Raw genomic sequence first — 18,354 nt, forward strand, 5'->3', positions numbered from 1 at the left:
CCTCCCAGTTTATAAGCTGACCATGATGTTCTTTGGTGTGGAATACCAAAGTTTGGGTCCTGCTGTGCATGCCTCAAACTTCTTGTGTACCTCCTTCCTGTCAGAGCATGGTAAACTGAAATATCCTTGATTTAGGATAAGCACTACTTAGCAACAACTGAAATTTCAGCATGTTAGCAACATTTTTGTTATAGTAAATCCAAAATATAGCACTGAACCAGCTACTAGGAAGAAAATTTCCTCTGTCCTAGCTGAAACCAGGACAACTTAAGGTTTGTCTTAATAAATAAATGCATAGTTGTTTAACTTGACTGACACTTATACCTCTGTTGTGCAGCTGAAAAGATGGATGTTGAGGCTGGAGATGAAATTGCTATTGTTGGAATCGCATGCAACTTTCCTGGAGGTGAGTTTTGGGTAAAAGCAATGCAGGCTGCAGGGTGAACACTGAAAATCACAGCCACTCACTAATGCTGGGGTGAAGGAAAAGGAGATTCTACCTCTTACAAGTACACCTAAATACTGCCTCTTGTACAAGCTGGGAAGCTGGTTCCAATAAAAACCTGATAGTGCCTACTGAAATAGCAGTGAGAAGCCTGCAGTAAGAGTTGTCTCCTATTTACACAATTTTATGTACAACTGGGCCCTATGAAAGTGACATCTGACTTTATATTCTGAGATGGCTGGCTGAGATTAGGTAGGTGTCTGAGAGTAGATGGGTGACTGAGGTTAGATGGGTGGAAATATTTAGATAGCTGTGAGAGATTGCTAGGTTCTGGCTGCTGCAGTTAAGCTGTCCCTACTCTTTGCCTTAGATAGACACAGATTTAAAAACTCCAGAAATAATCCAGGAATGGAATGTAGTTCTGTAGTTCTGTCCTTGTGAGTCAGTGTTCAGCTCTAAAGGTGACCGAGCTAGTCTCTCCCTTTCTCTTCTTTCTTGCCCTCATGGCGTATCAGTTCTTGGCTTCACTCTGTCCAGGATTCACTTGGTATATGTAGTACAGTGATAGCTCTCGTGGCCCACAGCTAGCTGTGAACACGCCTCAGTCTAGTCAAGTGCTAGTAAATACACAGCAGCAGTTGCTTACCCAAGCATTAAATACTGATGTGGTGCAAGCCTGTTGTGGCTCCAGACACAGCCAGTAAATGGACTCTCTTCACAAATGTTGTCTTCATTGCCTTGCTGTGCAATAAGTGAACATGTGATTCTACTTGAGCAATCTAGATTGATTGGTGAGAGCTGCTTGTAAGTGCCTGTGAGTTTCTGAGTCTGCCTGGGGAGGGGGAGCAGATAGTTTAATCCACTTTAAAACCTTTGCACAACAGGAGATGGCATTGACAGTTTCTGGAAAGTCCTGGAGGAGGGCAAAAACTGCACAGTTGAAATCCCTGCAGAGAGGTTTGATACCAAGGACTGGTATGACCCAGATGACAACAAGCCAGGAAAGATATGCACCACACGAGCAGCTCTGCTGGATGAGTGAGTCTGTTCCTCTGCCGTGCCCCTGGGTTTGGTTTTGTGCTTGGTGTAACGTGTCCAGCTGTGGCCTGAACACAGCTGCTGCTCTGGTTTTCATAACATGCAGAACATGTATCCTCTGAGTCTTGAAGTGGATGCATATTGCCCATGCATTGCAGCATGTTCTGGTCTGTGTCTTCCAGATTTAACTCATTTGACAACCACCTGTTTGGGATTAATAATACAGAAGCTGAACGCATGGATCCGCAACAGAAGTTACTGATAGAATGCACCTACAAAGCGCTGGAGGATGCAGGAGTCCCTGTAGAAGCTATCAGTGGCACCAAGACAGGTGTTTTTATTGGTAAGATGAAAAATGGATGGTGAAGATGAACTGCATGAGCGTTTTAAAGATGGGAGCACTCCTTTGTAAGCTGCACCTAGCACTGGAGTTCTAGGGCTGCTGTGCTACACCACTGCTTGTGAGGTTTGGATCTCAGCAGGAATTGCTGGGCTGCTCCAGAAGTTCATGGTACAATTCACACAGCTATTTTAGGTGCTCTTCTCGGTGTCTTCAGGCACTGAAGTTGAAGCAGGAAACACTTAAAGCAGCCTGATCTCCTCCTCCAAGAAGCTCACCTGCCTAATGGGTGAAGGTGGTAGCTTTTTTAGTAAGGCTTCTGTGCCTCACAGCATCCTTCTGGGCAAGTGCAGCTGTGAGAGGCCCAAGGACACAATGCACGGGGTGAAGAGCTGGGCTCGAAGGGTGGTAGCGACTGGGCCTACATGAGGCTGGTAACCAGTCACCGGCAGTGGCTCCTCAGGGCTCAGTTCTGGGCCCACTTCTGCTCCATGTGTTCACCAGTGACCTGGACACGGGCACTGCTTGGTGCCTCAATTCACCAATAGCAAGTTTGCCCTTGATGCTAAGCTGGGAGGTGCTGCTGGACAAGAGGCCTTGTGGGTGGGCCTAGGCAGGCTGGAGCAGTGTGCACACCGCAGCGGCAGCCTCGCCTCGAGTGCTGTCTGCAGTTCCGGGCCCTGAAACGTAAAACAGAGGTGTCCAGAGGAGAGCACCAGAGCTGGTGGAAGCTCTGTGAGGCATGTCCTGTGAGGAGCACCCAAGGGCTGCTAAGAGCAGCTAAAGACAGCCAGCTCTGTCTAGTTTGGAAAACACAAGGCCCAGGGGCAACCTCTTTGCTTCCTGAGGAGCGTTAAGTGGAGAGGGAGGTGCTGATCTCTTCTCCCTCACGTCCTGTGATAGGAGGCACAGAAATGGATGAAAGCTGCATCAGGGGAGGTTCAGGCTTGACATTAGGAAGCATTTAATATGCTGAGGGTGTGGTAAAACATTGGAACAGGCTGTCTAGAGAGGTGACTGCTGCTTGTGCTAGTTTGAGCCTAGCTGGGACATTTTAGTGAGAGGAATTAGCTGATAGGCTGTGAAAAGGAAACAGTGGTGATGGCTGCTGCACTCATAGGCTTGCTGAGATAGATAAAAACAAGAACACAGACAGAGATAACAGAGTTTGTTCCCTGGCTATTGGGCTGCACTTCTCTCTCTAACCTAACTTGCTGTCTGACTAATCCGTCTGCTTCCTAACCCCCCTGACAGACTCTCCAAACTCACCTTGAACGTAAGGCAAAGTCTGGGATAAGGTAGAGGGGTGGAAATGAGGTAGAAGGGTGGTTGAGAGCCCCTCCTGGGGACTCTGGTTTCTGGGATGGCTGTTGTGTTCCTGTATTACTTTTTAACCTGTGTAATTCTGTACCTAGCTGTATATATTGTAATCATCTGCTTGTATATTGTGCTAAGCTGTGAACATAAAACTTCATTCTAATTTCCAGCTCAGTTGAGTCTAGTCTGGGTGAAGTTCTTAAGTGTGTGGGGCCAGGTAACACCCAAACTGTCACAGTGCTCCAGTTGTGTCAGTAAGTAAGAGGCATTTGGGCAATGCCCTTGATGACATGGTGAGCCTTGAACTGGCCAGGTGGTTAGTCTAGATGGTTATTGTAGGCCATTTCCAACTGAATTATTAGCCTGTTTTGCATCCCTTTTGTTCACTGGGGTTAAGCTAACACATGTTTGGTATTTTTGCAGGCCTGATGAATCGAGACTATGAAATCATAACAAGCAGAGCAGTGAGTGAAATCAATCATTACGACGGTACAGGAGCAGCAATGAGCATTGCTGCTAACAGAGTCTCCTTCACTTTTAACCTGACTGGCCCATCGCTGGTGATCGACACTGCATGTTCATCTTTTCTCTTTGCTCTGCACTACGCCTTGAGAGCAATTAAGTCAGGTAAGGGGGCCACAGAGATGCTGGACAGGGGAAGACAGCGGTTTCTGTCTCTCACCCTGCAGTTCTCAACATAAGCATGCTTCTGTTTCCCTCCAGGAGACTGTGAGGCTGCAATCTGTGGTGGAGTGAACTGCATAATAGATCCCCGCACCTTTGTGTCTCTCAGTAAAGCAAAAATGATCTCTCCAGAAGGAATAAGCAAACCGTTCTCCAAGAAGGCAGATGGGTATGGAAGGGGAGAAGGCTGTGGTGTTATTTTCCTCAAACCTCTGAAAAAGGTAAGATAGCCTGAGGAGCAGCCTAAAATAAGGCTGATTGCTTACCTGAGTTTTGTACCTGCAGCTCTAAAAATTACCAGAGGAGATTCACCCTCTGTCTGTTCTGGGGTTTGTATTCTGATATGCAGAGAAATCCTGTGATGATTATAGATAATTTTACCTTTCTATGAAACAGGCAAAGGAGGACTACAGCAAAATCTGGGGTGTGATAAACATCAGCGCTGTAAATCAGAACGGCAGGTCCACAACTCCCATCACAAGACCCTCTCAAGTGGAGCAGGAGAAGCTGCTGCGCAGCATCTACGAAAGCCGTGTCGATCCCTCAGTTGTGCAGTACATTGAAGCACACGGTACAGGAACTGCTGCTGGAGATCCTACTGAAGCTGAAAGCCTGGGCAGTGTCATTTGCAAAAGGAGATCCTCAAAGGCTTCCATTCTGAAAATTGGCTCAGTGAAAGGAAATATTGGCCACACCGAATCAGCTGCTGGAGCAGCAGGGTTAATCAAAGTACTCCTGATGATGCATCATGGGAAGATTGTTCCATCCTTGCATTACTCAAAGGAAACGAGCAGCATTGATACAGATAAGTTAAACCTTACCATTCCCACAGCTGTAGAGCCCTGGGAAGAATCCAGTGAGTATGGAAGAGTAGCTGGAGTCAACTGCTTTGGATTTGGAGGAACCAACGCTCACGTTGTGGTCAGGCAGGTAAAGCAGCTGGAGGCCCTGCCAGCCTTTAGGAGGCCCCTCGAATTAGTTCTGCTGTCAGCAGCATCAAGCAAGTCCCTTCAGATGACAATGGCTGACATGGCTGAGCAGCTGAGCACCAGAAGCTCCATCACTCTCCCCAGCCTGGCCTACACGTCTGCCTGCAGAAGAAGCCACGCCAGCCACAGGTACCGAAGAGCTTTTGTCACAAATTCTCTCCAACACTTGCAGCAAGAGGTTGTGTCAGCAGCAAGCACTGAGCTCACCATGTGGAAGGGGGAGCCACAGTTGGTGTTTGTGTTCTGTGGCAATGGCGTGAAGCTGCCCGAGTTGAGCGAGGCCCTGCTGAGCTCAGAGCCACTCTTCAGAGACAAGTGCAAGGAAATAGAAAGGCTTTTCCAGAACCAGGCTCCCATCAGCCTCCTGTCCGCAGGAGGTCACAGTCCACAGGATCTGCTGAACCCAGCACTTGCCCAGCCCCTGCTTTTCACCCTGCAGGTTGCCTTAGCTTCCCTTCTGAAACACTGGGGCGTTAAGCCAGTGGCTGCCATTGGCCACTCGGTAGGGGAGGTTGCTGCTGCACACTTTGCCGGGTACCTTTCGCTGGCAGATGCAGTCAAAGTGATTTACCATCGGAGCCGGCTGCAGGCAAAGGCGGTCGGAGGCAGAATGCTGGTGGTTGGCAACATCCCTGTGGAAGAGGTTGCGGAACGCCTGCCTCGCTACTCGGGCAAGGTGTGCATTGCAGCTTACAACAGCCCCCTTTCCTGCACCTTGTCTGGGAACTCAGACTCCATTGATGCTGCCCAGAGAGACTTAGCTCAAGCTTTCAGCCAGAGAAAGGTCTTTCTTCATGTGTTAAATGTCCCAGCTGCGTACCACAGCCCCAGCATGGACACGATACTTGGGGAGCTGGAAGAGAGCCTAGAGCCCTTAGGAAAACAGAAGGGGGAAACTGAAGTGATTTCAACGCTGACAGGGCTGGCTGCTTCGGAAAATGACTTTGCTCTGGGCAAGTTCTGGGCCCAGCATACTCGTGAGCCTGTTGCTTTCACTCAGGCCATCAAAACTGCAGCGAAAGACAGGGAGAATGTGGTGTTTGTGGAAATAAGTCCTCACCGAGTACTGCAGCGAAACATAAAGGAAACTCTGGGGAAAGACACAAAGGTTTTCTCCTCTTTGCAAACAGGCACAGAGCATCAGGCACTCTTCACCCTGGTAGGAGACCTCTTTGAACTGGGATACAATCCCAACTGGCAGCACTTCTATGATGGCTATCAGAGTGTCCCCGTGGCCATTCCACGGTATCAGTTTGATCGCAAAAAACTCATGGCCTGTCTGGACATCCATCAGCAAGCAAGCCAAAGAGGTGTCAGCTCCAGCCACCCTTTGATTTATGGCATAGGCAGTAACACAATGGAGTTTGGCTGCCTGGTCTCCCAGGACACAACGTCGTACTTGTATGAGCACAAGAGCAATGGTGTGGCTTTAGTCCCTGGTGCTTTTTATGTGGAGCTTGCTCTAGCCTCTGTGTTGAGCAGCTCAAGTCCCAGAGTGCCTCTGAGTACTTGCCAGATGAGTGTCAGTTTTTCTGCGCCGTGTGTTCTCACACAGGGTTCCCAAGTCTTGACTATCAAGCTGAATCCACAAAAGGCAGTGACAGCCTTTGAGATCCTCTCTTCCTCCAATGCAGTTTATGCTTCAGGCCAAGTTGCAAAGGGTGCTGAAGCCGTGGTGGAAGAAAGCAGCATCTCCTTCCAAGACGTCTATCAAAGATGCAGGTCAGTGATTAGCAGAGAGGAGATTTATGAATCGCTGTCTCAGGTGGGCTTTCAGTACGGCTCCATATTCAGGCAGCTCAGTGATGTGCATTATTGCCAGGAACTGAAGGAAGCCATAACAAGCATCACAGTGAACAAGGAGACCCTCAGGGAGATGTACAACTACTGCATCCACCCGGTGCTGCTCGACTGCTTTCTGCAGATGACTGCCGTCTTGACCTCAAGGACGCTGCAGTCCAGAGCAGGCTTTCCTTCAGGGATAGGCAGCCTGGTGGTGCTGCGACCGCTGGAGGAAGAGATGATGCTATACATGAGGACAAGCAAATCCTTTGGGAACAGCCTAGAGGTCTGTGGATGCTTTATGGACAAGCAGGGGTCCATTTTGGCTGAGCTGAAGCGCGTTGCCATCACGTTCATGAAGCAAGCATCTTCCAGAGACAATGAGTTCATGTTTGAAAACAAGTGGAAGGAGATCTCTCTTTTGCAGACCGTTGGACGTCTTGGGGCTTTGCCCAGGGTGCTGGTGCTTGCCGACAAGCTTGGGATAGCTGAGCAGTTGAAAAAGTATTTGCATCCCGGTTCAAGGTATCTTCTGTATGAAGACTGGGAAGCCCAGCTGGAAGGCAATGCACAGAATAAAATGAGAGCAGAGGTTGAGGATTATGAAGAAATTCTGTTCCTGTGGGGAATTCAAAAGTTAAATGAGAATTTCCCAAGCCAAGTGGTAGCCCAAATGGCAAAGTGTTGTGAAGCCTATCGCCAAGTGGTCGTGGCACTACGGGAGAAAGCGTCGCGCTGCGCAGTCCGAGTGATCACCTACAGAACCACAGAGAGATCTGTAGACCACCTGAACTGTGGGTTTGCCTTGTATGGCATGACCAGAACTTGTGTCGTTGAAGTTCCAGAAATTGCATTTCAGATGATTGACCTCAGCTCCACCAGCTCCCTGGACATCTCAGTGCTAGCAGACGTCCTTGCCAAATACAACGGTGTGGACTACCCTGAAATTTGCATCAGCCATGGTAGAATTTATGTGGCTGAAATCAGACGCACCCCTTTTGTTGATGCAGATTGCAACCAGCCCATAAAATCTCCCCAGAAGTCTGAAACTTTCACTTTGTACACTTCTGATCCATACACAGCAAAAGACTTGTCTGGTGAATTGTCCCTCAGCACTGCTCCTCCACTTGACAAGCAGAGTGTTGAAATCCAAGTGGATAAAATATGTCTCCACTCAGAAGATTATTTCCCCATCAGTGTCTCTAGCCGGAACTTTGGTAGTACACTGTACTGGAACTCGCAGGCGGTAGACAAACATGGGCTGTTAGTGCTGGATTTCAGTGGCACAGTAACAGCAACAGGCACCGATGTGAAGAAGGTTAAAGTGGGAGATCAAGTGGTTTCATGTTACCCTGCTGCTGCCTCGTCCAGACTTCGGGTTCCAGGAACAGTTTGCTTCAACGTAAAGAAATTCCCATGCTTCCAGAGTGTCCCTTGCATGTCTTACTTTATCATTGCATGGGAGATCTTTCACCAGAGGTTACCTAAGGGGAAGCACGTCAGAACATTGGGTATTATTTGTACAGAGACATCATCAGTTTTGTGCCAAGTTCTGTCTGCAGCAGCGGAAGAGTTGGGTTGGAGACCAGTGCTTGCAGAGCCCAATCCTGATAAGTTGCATAACATTAATTTATGCAGTGCCCTTATTGTTCTTCCACCAGCAAACAGGCTGTCTCAGCAGGATCTGGCTCACATGTGCCTACTTAAAGATGTGGTGATAGTGTGTGGCAATCAACAGTCTGATTGCTTCCAGAATGTCAGTGGAATTGATCATGAAAATGTCACCTTTCATATCCTTACACTTAGCAGCATTTTCCAGAAAGCACCTCTGAAAGACCTGCAAAAGACTGCTCATGCATGGATCAGTTCTCTGGACATGAAACGCTTCAGACATCTATCAGGTTCTGTTTTTCAGCAGACTAAGAATTTTGAAATGGTAAACTCTGTGATGTCCTATTTTACCTGCAAATCTGTTCCCCTTGCTGTACTGAGAAGGCAGAAGGACATCACTGTGTCTTCAGACATACCAGTCTATGAGCCCCCAAAGAGGCTGTTCAAGCGCAGTGCTATTTACGTGGTAGTTGGAGGCCTCACTGGACTTGGCTTTGAAACAGTGAAATTCATAGCTGAGCATGGAGGAGGATGCATTGCAATACTCTCCAGGAAAATTCCAAGTAATGAGAAGCAAGAGGAGCTGAATGCTTTGAGACAGCAGTATAAAGGGAGCAAAGTGGTGTTTGTGCAGTGTGATGTTACTTCCACCAGTGAAGTGGAGAAAGCTTTCCAGTCCATTGTGAACATCTTTGCAGGGAGCCCAATTAAAGGTGTATTTCAGAGTGCTGTAGCTTTACATGATGGCCATCTTGAAGTTCTGACCTTGGCTGACTTTCAAGAAGTGTTGAACCCAAAAGTAGCAGGGACTCTAAATCTTCATTTGGCTACCAGAGGCCAGCAGCTTGACTACTTTGTGTGCTACTCCTCTGTTACTTCCTTTCTGGGCAACTCCACCCAGACAAACTATGCAGCTGCAAACTCTTTCTTGGACGTCTTCTGCCTGTACAGGAGGAACTGTGGGCTCTCAGGCCAATCCATTAACTGGGGTGCTTTGAACCTTGGCATACTGCTCAATCAAAGCTACATTCAGAACATCCTGGAATCCAAGGGCATAGACATTCTGCAAGTGCACGAAATCCACGAGTACCTCCGGAAGAGCTTAGTTGTGAATAACCCACAGCAAGCTGTTGTCAAATTTAACTTCCAAGCTTTATTTCATCACGTTTTCTCTCGGATTGCTTCTGTCAAAAGTCGCTTCATGTCACTTCTGTTAGAAGAATTCAGTGACAAGCTTGAAACCCCTGAGCAAACTCAGGACCGGGACACTGCTTTAATCAAACCTGAGGACTACATCACCTTAGTGGTGAGTGACATCACAGGCTGGAATGCAGATGAGCTAACCATGAATACAACACTGTCATCTTTGGGCATTGACTCCATGCTAGCTATGACAATTCAGAACCGTGTCTTCCAGGAGAGGAAGGTGGACATACCACTGCTGAAACTCCTTGATCCTCACACAACTCTGTCAAGTTTAGTAGTAGTTTTAGAAGAGAAAAGCAATGAAAGTGGAGGAGTTGAGGAAAACAATGATGCAGTTGAAAGTGCAGAAAACGAGAGTCGTCTGTAGGAGGCTTCTTCATTCAGGAACTGTGTAACTCTGAAGTCACCTGGACCCTTTGCAGTATCTCAGAACATGCCACTGCAGACCAAGTAGAGCATTCTGTGATGCTGAAGGTACTTTACTGCACTGACCCAGAGAAAACCACTTGAGGTTCTTCTGTCACTGTGCTGGCTGTATGCATTTCAGTCATTTGTTTGACTTGTTACTTTCACTATTTTGTGCCTTTCATTTGTCAGTATTTTAAACTGGAAGCAGGTCGATGAATACATACACACACATTTCCATTTGGCAGATTTGTCTGTTCAGTGCACATTGCATTTTTAAAACCATATTAGCATCTTGATTAAAATGGTCTGATTGCAGCTCTCAGTGATGAGTGTCCATGTAAAGCAGCAAAGCATTATCACCGCTTGTGTCACAATTGTCTCCTTAATGCGTTATTCTTATTATGTGTTACCAAATGTATAGAAATGTGGGCTTCTTTTTGAATGACTTCTACATGTGGTTAATGTCAAAGGTTTCTTCTCAAAGTCTTAAACCTCTTTTTTTCCCCCTTATGTCTGCAAAAATACTAACAATTTTCTGCTTGCAAAGCATGTAGTAAAGCAGCTGTTCTTGTTTATCAATTAATCCCTTTTTATGAAAACTCAAATAAACAAGAATAATAAATTACATTTCAAAGCAAAACATAAAGTGTATTTTTGTCTTATATTAATTTTTTCATCCCTCTTCTTCCTCTCACCCCACTTGATGTCCTGCATGAATTTACTGAGCTTGGACTCCGTCCTGTCGGCTAGGCTGTTAATGAAGAGCCCATGTGATGCTGCTAGTAACTGACTGCCAGATGGACTTTGCACTTCTCATATCACCCTTCAGCCCTGGCAGAAAAAAAACAACCAAACATATTAAAGCCAGTCAATTGTTAGTTCTCAGACTTTTGGATATTATGTTTCAATTTTTTTTTAAAGGCAAGATTTAATATTTAATAGAATCACACAGTGGTTTGGGTTGGAAGGCACCTTAAGGATCATCTAATTCCAACCCCCTGCCATGGGCAGGAACAGCTCCCACTAGCCTGGGTTGCTAAATTTCCATCCAACCTGGCCTTGAACACCTGCAGGGAGGGAACATCCACAACCTCCCTGGGCAACCTGTTCCAGTGTTTCACCACCCTCACTGTAAAGAATTTCTTCCTAATCTTCAGTCTAATTCTCCCCTCCTCAAGCTTCAATCCATTCCCTCTTATCCTATCACAATGAGCCCTTGTTGAAAATCCCTCCCCATCTCTCCTGTAGCCCCTTCATGTACTGGAAGGCTGTCTTAAGGTTTCCCTAGAGCATTCTCTTCTCCAGGATGAATGGCCCCAACTCTTTCAGTCTGTCCCAGTAGGGGAGGTTCTTCAGCCGTGTGATCATCTTTGTAGTTTCCTCTAAACCTGCTCCAGTGTTTCTGTGTTCTCTTGTGCTGGGGGCACCAGAGCTGAACACTGTGCCCAAGGGGGGGTGTCATGAGAATTGAGAGCAGAATCACTTCTGTCATCCTGCTGGTTACGCTTTTTTTGATGTAGCCCAGCACATAGTTGCCTTCTAGGCTGCAAGTGACCACTTCCAGCTCCTGTTGAGTATGTCATCAACTGACACCCCCAAATCCTTTTACTCAAGGCTGCTGTCAAGCCACTCTTTGCCTAGCCTATATTTGTCCTTGGGATTGCCACTACCCAGGTGCAGGACTTTGCACTTGGCTTTGTTGTCCTTCATGAGGTTGGTGTGGGTCCACCTCTCCACACTCTTCAAGTCCCTCTGGATGGATCCCTTCCCTCCAGCATGTCAACTGTACCACACAACTTGATGTCATCCACAAACTTGATGAGGGTGTCCTAATCCCACTGTCCATGTCACTGACAAAGATGTTAAACACCACTGGTTCCAGTACTGACCCCTGAGAGATGCTGCTTGCCACTGGTCTCCATCTGGACATTGTGTCATTGATCATATCCCTCTGAGTGCAGCTATCCAGTTCCCAATCCAGCAGGTGGTCCACTCCTCAAGTCCATATTTTTTCAGTTCATTGACCAGGATGTTGTGTGGGACAGTGTCAAACACTTTGCACAAGTCCAGGTAGATGACATAAGCTGCTCTTCCTTTATCCATTGATGCTGTAACTCCATCATAAAAGGCCACTGAATTCATGGGGCATGATTTGCCAGTGATTCAATGATTCAAAGGCTGTGAGTTGTATTTCTCTAGACATGCTTTGATTTCATAGAATCATAGAATCAACCGGGTTGGAAGAGACCTCCAAGATCATCTAGGCCAACCTAGCACCCAGCCCTATCCAGTCAACTAGATCATGGCACTAAGTGCCTCATCCAGGCTTGTCTTGAACACTTCCAGGGACAGTGACTCCACCACCTCCCTGGGCAGCCCATTCCAATGCCAATCACTCTCTCTGGCAGGAACTTCTTCCTAACATCCAGCCTAGACCTCCCCTGGCACAACTTGAGACTGTGTCCCCTTGCTCTGTTGCTGGTTGCCTGGCAGCAGAGACCAACCCCACCTGGCTACAGCCTCCCTTCAGGGAGCTGCAGACAGCAATGAGGTCTGCCCTGAGCCTCCTCTTCTGCAGGCTGCACACCCCCAGCTCCCTCAGCCTCTCCTCACAGGGCTGTGCTCCAGGCCCCTCACAGCTTTGTCGCCCTCCTGTGGACACCTTCCAGTACTGCAACATCTCTCTTGAATTGAGGAGCCCAGAACTGGACACAGCACTCAAGGTGTGGCCTGAGCAGTGCTGAGTACAGAGGAAGAATAACCTCCCTTGTCCTGCTGGCCACACTGTTCTTGATACCGGACAGGATGCCATTGGCTCTCCTGCCCACCTGGGCACACTGCTGGCTCATGTTCAGGTCATGTTGACCAATAGGCTTCTAGTATTGTGATTATTGTACACTGCTCTTTGGTAGTCTAAGAATTCAGCCATAATCAAGTGAAACACACTGAAAATCTTCCTGTTTTTTTAATGTATATTATATTACTATTACTTTAAGGTGCTGAAAGTTGTTTGATGATGCCCTACATTAGAAAAAGCAATCTGTTGTCACTTCAAAACAAAGCCATCTACCCTGTGTTTTGTAAGTCACTATTGCATTGTGTTGATAGAAGCAGAAGTGGAGATGTGAAACTATAGGAGAAATGAGGAAGAGAGAAAAAAAGGAGCCAGAGCTTGACAAGGTTATGTCAAGCAGGACAACTCCAAAGCTTGTGTCCCCAGCTCCTAAGACTACATGGATGAATGTAGGCAGCCAGGTTGTGTTAAGTAGCTATGAGAATCTCTCATGTGTGGTGCAGCTGTAACTGGACCTATTTGGTTTAGTCTGGAGAAAGACAGGCCTAATTCTGTGAAACTGAAGCACCAACTTTGGCTGCAGCCAGTGCAGTGCTGCTCTTTGGCCAAAGCAATCACTCTTCAAAGCATCACTGTGAAAGATGGATTTTCATAATCTACTGATGGTGCTTGTATCATGAAGGATTGCTGACGGAGCTTAGATCTTCTATGGCTTTTGGTTTTGACTTCTTCTGTGGGTCTGTCATGAATGTCCCAGAGACTAGAATGCTGGAATAAAAACAAAACCATTGCCAGACCTCAAAAATATAGCAGGAAATTTGATCTTCAAAAACACTCTGGCAAAGTGAATTTCAGCTGCAACTGGGGCAATTAGAACTTTTTCTGATGGCAGCAGTTTGCGGTACAGGGTAAGACAGCAAGGGCAGAGCCCTGACTAATCTTCCATTTGTGTCTGGCAAATGCATAGGATATATGACCAGGAAAGTAGCCTAGAAAATCCATGCAGAAGATGCATTAGCTCAGCAACATGTTTGATTTCCTGAAAGCAGCAATGAGTATGGGTAGAAGGAAAAACTACCCACAAGCAGCAGAATGGACTTCAAAAAACACAGAAGCAATCCACAGTGCTCTGGGAGCAGTGACAAAGTCCTGAGTGCTGTTCTCTACTACCAAACATCGTAACTGGAACTACAAATAAGACCTTGAAGTTCTTGCTTATGCTTCTGGATTAGTTTAAAAGGGCTTTTTTGATTCATTAGCTGCTGTCAAACCTAATTGTTTGAAGAAAGCTGTAGCTGTCATTTCCTTCTGAAAAATTATGTTCTGATCAAAATCTGAATTGCAATTAGGTAAATTACTTGTGGAAAGAAAAACCCTTTATCTGTGTTTAACAGAAGGCTTTTAGTGGCAATGCTGTTTGGTCTTTGCAATTAACCTCAGACAGAGTCACTGCATGGGGTGTATTTTTAAAGATTCTGCACTCTCAGTTTCCAAACTCTCAATCCTGTTATCAGAGGAAAGATCCCATTAGCAGGATCCATATTCAGCAATAAGATAATTATGGCTTCAGCACAGTACTTGGAAAACTTAATTTTTCAGTCAGAGCCTGAAGTAATATAAAATTTAGCCAAATTGCTAAAGCAATTTTCTCCCCTTCTTTGGGTATAACCACAAATCCAATTAGTCAGATGTGCTCCAAACAGCAGTGACATAAATACAGAAATAATGGCAAAGAAGCCTAATGTTCCTTTGGAAAATGTGCTTGTGGACGCACTCTTTGTCCCAGGAGATTCATCAAAACATCCCCCAGGTTGCATAAAAGGAGGTTGCAGGATGAACTGCAAATGCACCCATGTCTGTTTCTTGCTTTTTCTAGATCAAATAATGCCTGGTAACATCCATGTCACCTGCAGGTGTGACCTGCATCCAGATCACAGGCAACAGCCAGGCTGTGGCAGGACTATGACATAGCAGTGGGCAGAGCTCTGGCAGGAGCTGGCTGATGGAGCCTCAGCTTACAAGCATTTCCCCAAGACCAGGGCTGGCTGGGACCATGGCCTCCTTGCATTACCTCTGGCCCTGAACTACCTTGGCCCTGAACCCAAGCAGCCAAACCCCAGGACCTTAGGAAGCCAACTTGCAATTTCATCTTCAGATAATGTCCAGGAGAAGCAGGTATTCAGTTGATAGTGACAATGTCACTGATAATAGCTGCCCTCATTAATACCTTGTTACTGCACAAACTTTGATTCCTTGATTCCCACTGTAAAATAAAAATGCTGGATCCATGTCAATATTTTAATTACTTTAGTCAATAGATCAAGATGGATCTTACTCAACAGGCTGCTGCTATGATGCTGGTGGAATGCTGACCTGACGGCTCCTTAGTGTTTGCATTTGTGACAATTACAAGAAATAATAGCATCAATAACAAAACAAGACATTGCAGGATCCTTGGGGAGCTGCAACAAAGTTCTTCAGACATCCAAGGCTCTTGGGATGATTAAGAGACTGGAGCTCATCGCATGCAAAGGAAGGCTGAGGCAGATGGGATTGTTCAGCATGGGAAAGGGAAGAGAATGCAAAGGAGGCGGCGCCAGGCTCTTTTCAGTGGTGTCCAGTGACAGGACAAGAGGCACAGACTGAAACATGGAAGTCTCCTTCTGAACATCAGGAAACACTTTTTGATCATGAAGATGATCAAGCACTAGCACAGGTTGCCCAGGGAGATCGTGGAGTTGGAGATATTCAAAAGCCTTTTGGATGTAGTCCTGAGAAACAAGTTCTAGGTGTTGTGGCTTGAGCAGGGATTATTGGAAGGAAATATTATGATTGAGGTGATAACCACAAAGGGAGAAAGTGTACCCAACAGGAGGTGTCTTCCTGATGTCTGTTCATGTAATCTGAAACTTTAAATCAGACCTTTAGACTCTAATCCTGTTCTCCATTAAGTCAATAAGATTGGCTTTCATGAGTCGTGGAAGCCCGTCAGCGAGCATGTAGATGGTTGTTCCTTAGCTTTCCAGGAATTTAACTCATGCTTTGTCTGGTAAACCTCCCCAGCTTTAAACCCTAGAAGTGCCATAGGTAGCAATAATGATGACAGGATTGTATCTTTTGTGTCATTACCTGGATGGTTTGTATTTTAGAAAACCTCTTCATCTCTTTTTACTGTCATTTCTGGCTTAACAGTTCTATGCTGCTCAGCTGATACTTGATAAAAGCCTCGTTACAAGGGCAGATGGGCACAGGACAAATGCACCTTTGCCTTCTGTGGTGGCTGCAGTGGCTGGCTGTGACTAAGAGGACAACGCAGACCCCCTTTGCTGTCAGTATTACGCACAGCAAATTCAGCACAATTAATCTGCTTCTTTGGAAGCTGCTCAAATCCATATTTAACTTGTTGATGATGTGACCCTTATTCCAAATCAAGACCCCCCCACTCCAAGCAGTGTCATGGCTGTTAGCTAAAGCTAACATCTTACTTGTAGCTAGCTGCGAGAAGAAACTCACAGGGAGGGCTCTTAAAGTTTAAAACCACAAGAGCTGGCCTGTGGTTAGCAACACGAGTCTTTGTTGTTGTTTGCTTGTTTGTTTGTTTTCCCCTTCAGAATAGTGAATAAAACAGCCCAGGTCTTCAAACAGAAGGTGATGGTCTTCAGGAAGGATTTGTGACTTACTGCAAGCTCCTCACTGGCTGCTGTTTAGGCTAGAAATGAATATGCAGCAATTCCCTGGGCACTCTCTGGTGGGAAGGAGACACTGCAGAAGTCATGTGTTTTTCACATGGGCAGCAGCAAGACATTTGGGATTTGTGACATGGGCACTGAACCCACAGATCCAGATATTTGGGGCAGCAGTCAGTAGTCTCAGGGTGAGATGCAGAGGGGTTTTACAGCTTGAGGCTTGATCTCCTCAGATACACAGAATAATTAAAATCTTGGGAAACTCCAGAGCTGCTGAACGCTGCAGTTAAAGCCACCATGGCAGGAAGAGCTTTGGTAATTCCTGTTGACATTTCTGAATGAGTGTGATGTTGTTTTTCATCCATTATATGCTGTTAATACTAGCATAGTAAATCCGAACAGATGGTCCTTACTCTGGTTATAGACTCAGCATGGTTTCAAACTCCTTCTGCTCTATTTATCAAGTTGACCATTTATCAGTTCAGCAGCCTTCATGAGTGCTCACTGTGAAGGCTGGCTTGGTTAAAAATCAACTGGGGTTAATTAAATTTGTTTCTAAGGATGTGCACATCACATCAGGGCAGAGACTGCTCAATATTTGCACTCCTTAAATATCTGCATGGCAGGGTTAGGAAGTGAAACCTCATGTTTTCAGCATCTCTGTGCAAATGAGAAGCAGCTGGTGAGTTTGGTACAGTGTGAGGATGAGCTGGGCTAGGTTTACAAGAAAGAAGTTCTCAAATGGCTCGTGGAAATGCAGCCTGCTCCTCCCCATAGAGGAGCACTGGAATTATTTCTGCTTTCCACACTTGAAATTAATACTTCAAGCTGGCAACAGAAAACACAGCTGAACAGCTGAATGAAAAAAAAATCTACTGCTCTCTCTGGACTTGCCAAGTTATTTGCCCATAGAAATGCTAAGTTTTCTTGTGCCTCTCAGAACTAATTGGTTTTAGCACTCAGCAGAAGAAATGTCTGTCTTCAGCTTTTAAACATCCCAGTTGTGTTCCGGAGATTGAATCCAGTACTAGAAATCACAAGGGAAAAAAGGCAAAATAAAAGAAAAAGAAAGAAGTAAAAAAAGAGAGATACTGAACTTAAATGAACAGAAGTGGATTCAACACTGCTTAGGATGTCTGCTTCAGCAGAGGAAGTCACTGAGCAATGCTCAAAGAACTTGAGGCTGTGATGGGTTTATTCAAACAATTAACAGAGAGAGAGAAATAGGAGAAAAAAACCCCAGGACTTTGTAGAACCATCTCCTCAAAAAGAGGTTAAGTGATATGTAATAGACACTGGGCAAAAAAAGGAGTACTACTCCTTGTGCACTGAGTACCACAAGCCTGTCTGAGCTGGGAAGTAATCCTGACTGGCAACTTATCTCTGCATCATTTATTCTTTACCTGAATTGTTTATGAGAGTTTCCTACTGGCCACAGTACCCATTTGACTACAAAACCCCTCGTGGTCTGTCTGCATGCCTGCTGCTGAGAAGCACAAACTCTTGCTTTGTCAAAGGTTCTTTCCTTTCTAGATCTAGACTTCAAAGGCAGAGGCTGAAGTGGCAAAAATACAAAAACTAAGCACAAATCTGGCGTTTTGCTCAGCTGAAATTCACTTTGACAATGACATTTGTCGAATAAAGAACAGGTGCAGGACATCAAAGCATTAAACCAAAATTTATTGAACAGTTAGGGCTGCTGTTATGGAACAGAGCAGACACCTGAAAACAGTGACCACTGCCAGTAGTTGTAGCATCAAATCTGTATCCTGAAAATTTTATTTCCACTTGTAAATTTTGTGGTGTTCACTAAACAGTGCAACGACCCTTGATGGACATGACAATGTGAACAAATGCTGACAAGAACACAAATGCTGCCTGGAACACAAACCCTATGAGGAGAGGCTGAGGGAGCTGGGGGTGTGCAGCCTGGAGAAGAGGAGGCTCAGGGGTGACCTCATTACTGTCTACAACTACCTGAAGGGAGGCTGTAGTCAGGTGGGGTTGGTCTCTTCTCCTAGACAACCAGCAATAGAACAAGGGGACACAGTCTC

The 18,354-nt window shown here is 46.0% G+C and overlaps 1 protein-coding gene across 1 annotated transcript; it reads left to right on the plus strand.

Moving 5' to 3' along the window:
* Positions 1–290: 290 nt before the first annotated feature.
* LOC135185831 (mycocerosic acid synthase-like) lies at positions 291–10,617 on the plus strand. Its single transcript, XM_064162952.1, is given in 7 exon segments — positions 291–323; positions 325–406; positions 1,330–1,483; positions 1,666–1,826; positions 3,564–3,767; positions 3,864–4,045; positions 4,221–10,617. Coding segments are annotated over 7 exon segments (6,375 nt in total). The 3' UTR covers positions 9,780–10,617.
* Positions 10,618–18,354: the final 7,737 nt, after the last annotated feature.

This window comes from Pogoniulus pusillus, chromosome 23 (assembly GCF_015220805.1).
Source record: "Pogoniulus pusillus isolate bPogPus1 chromosome 23, bPogPus1.pri, whole genome shotgun sequence".
NCBI lineage: Eukaryota > Metazoa > Chordata > Aves > Piciformes > Lybiidae > Pogoniulus > Pogoniulus pusillus.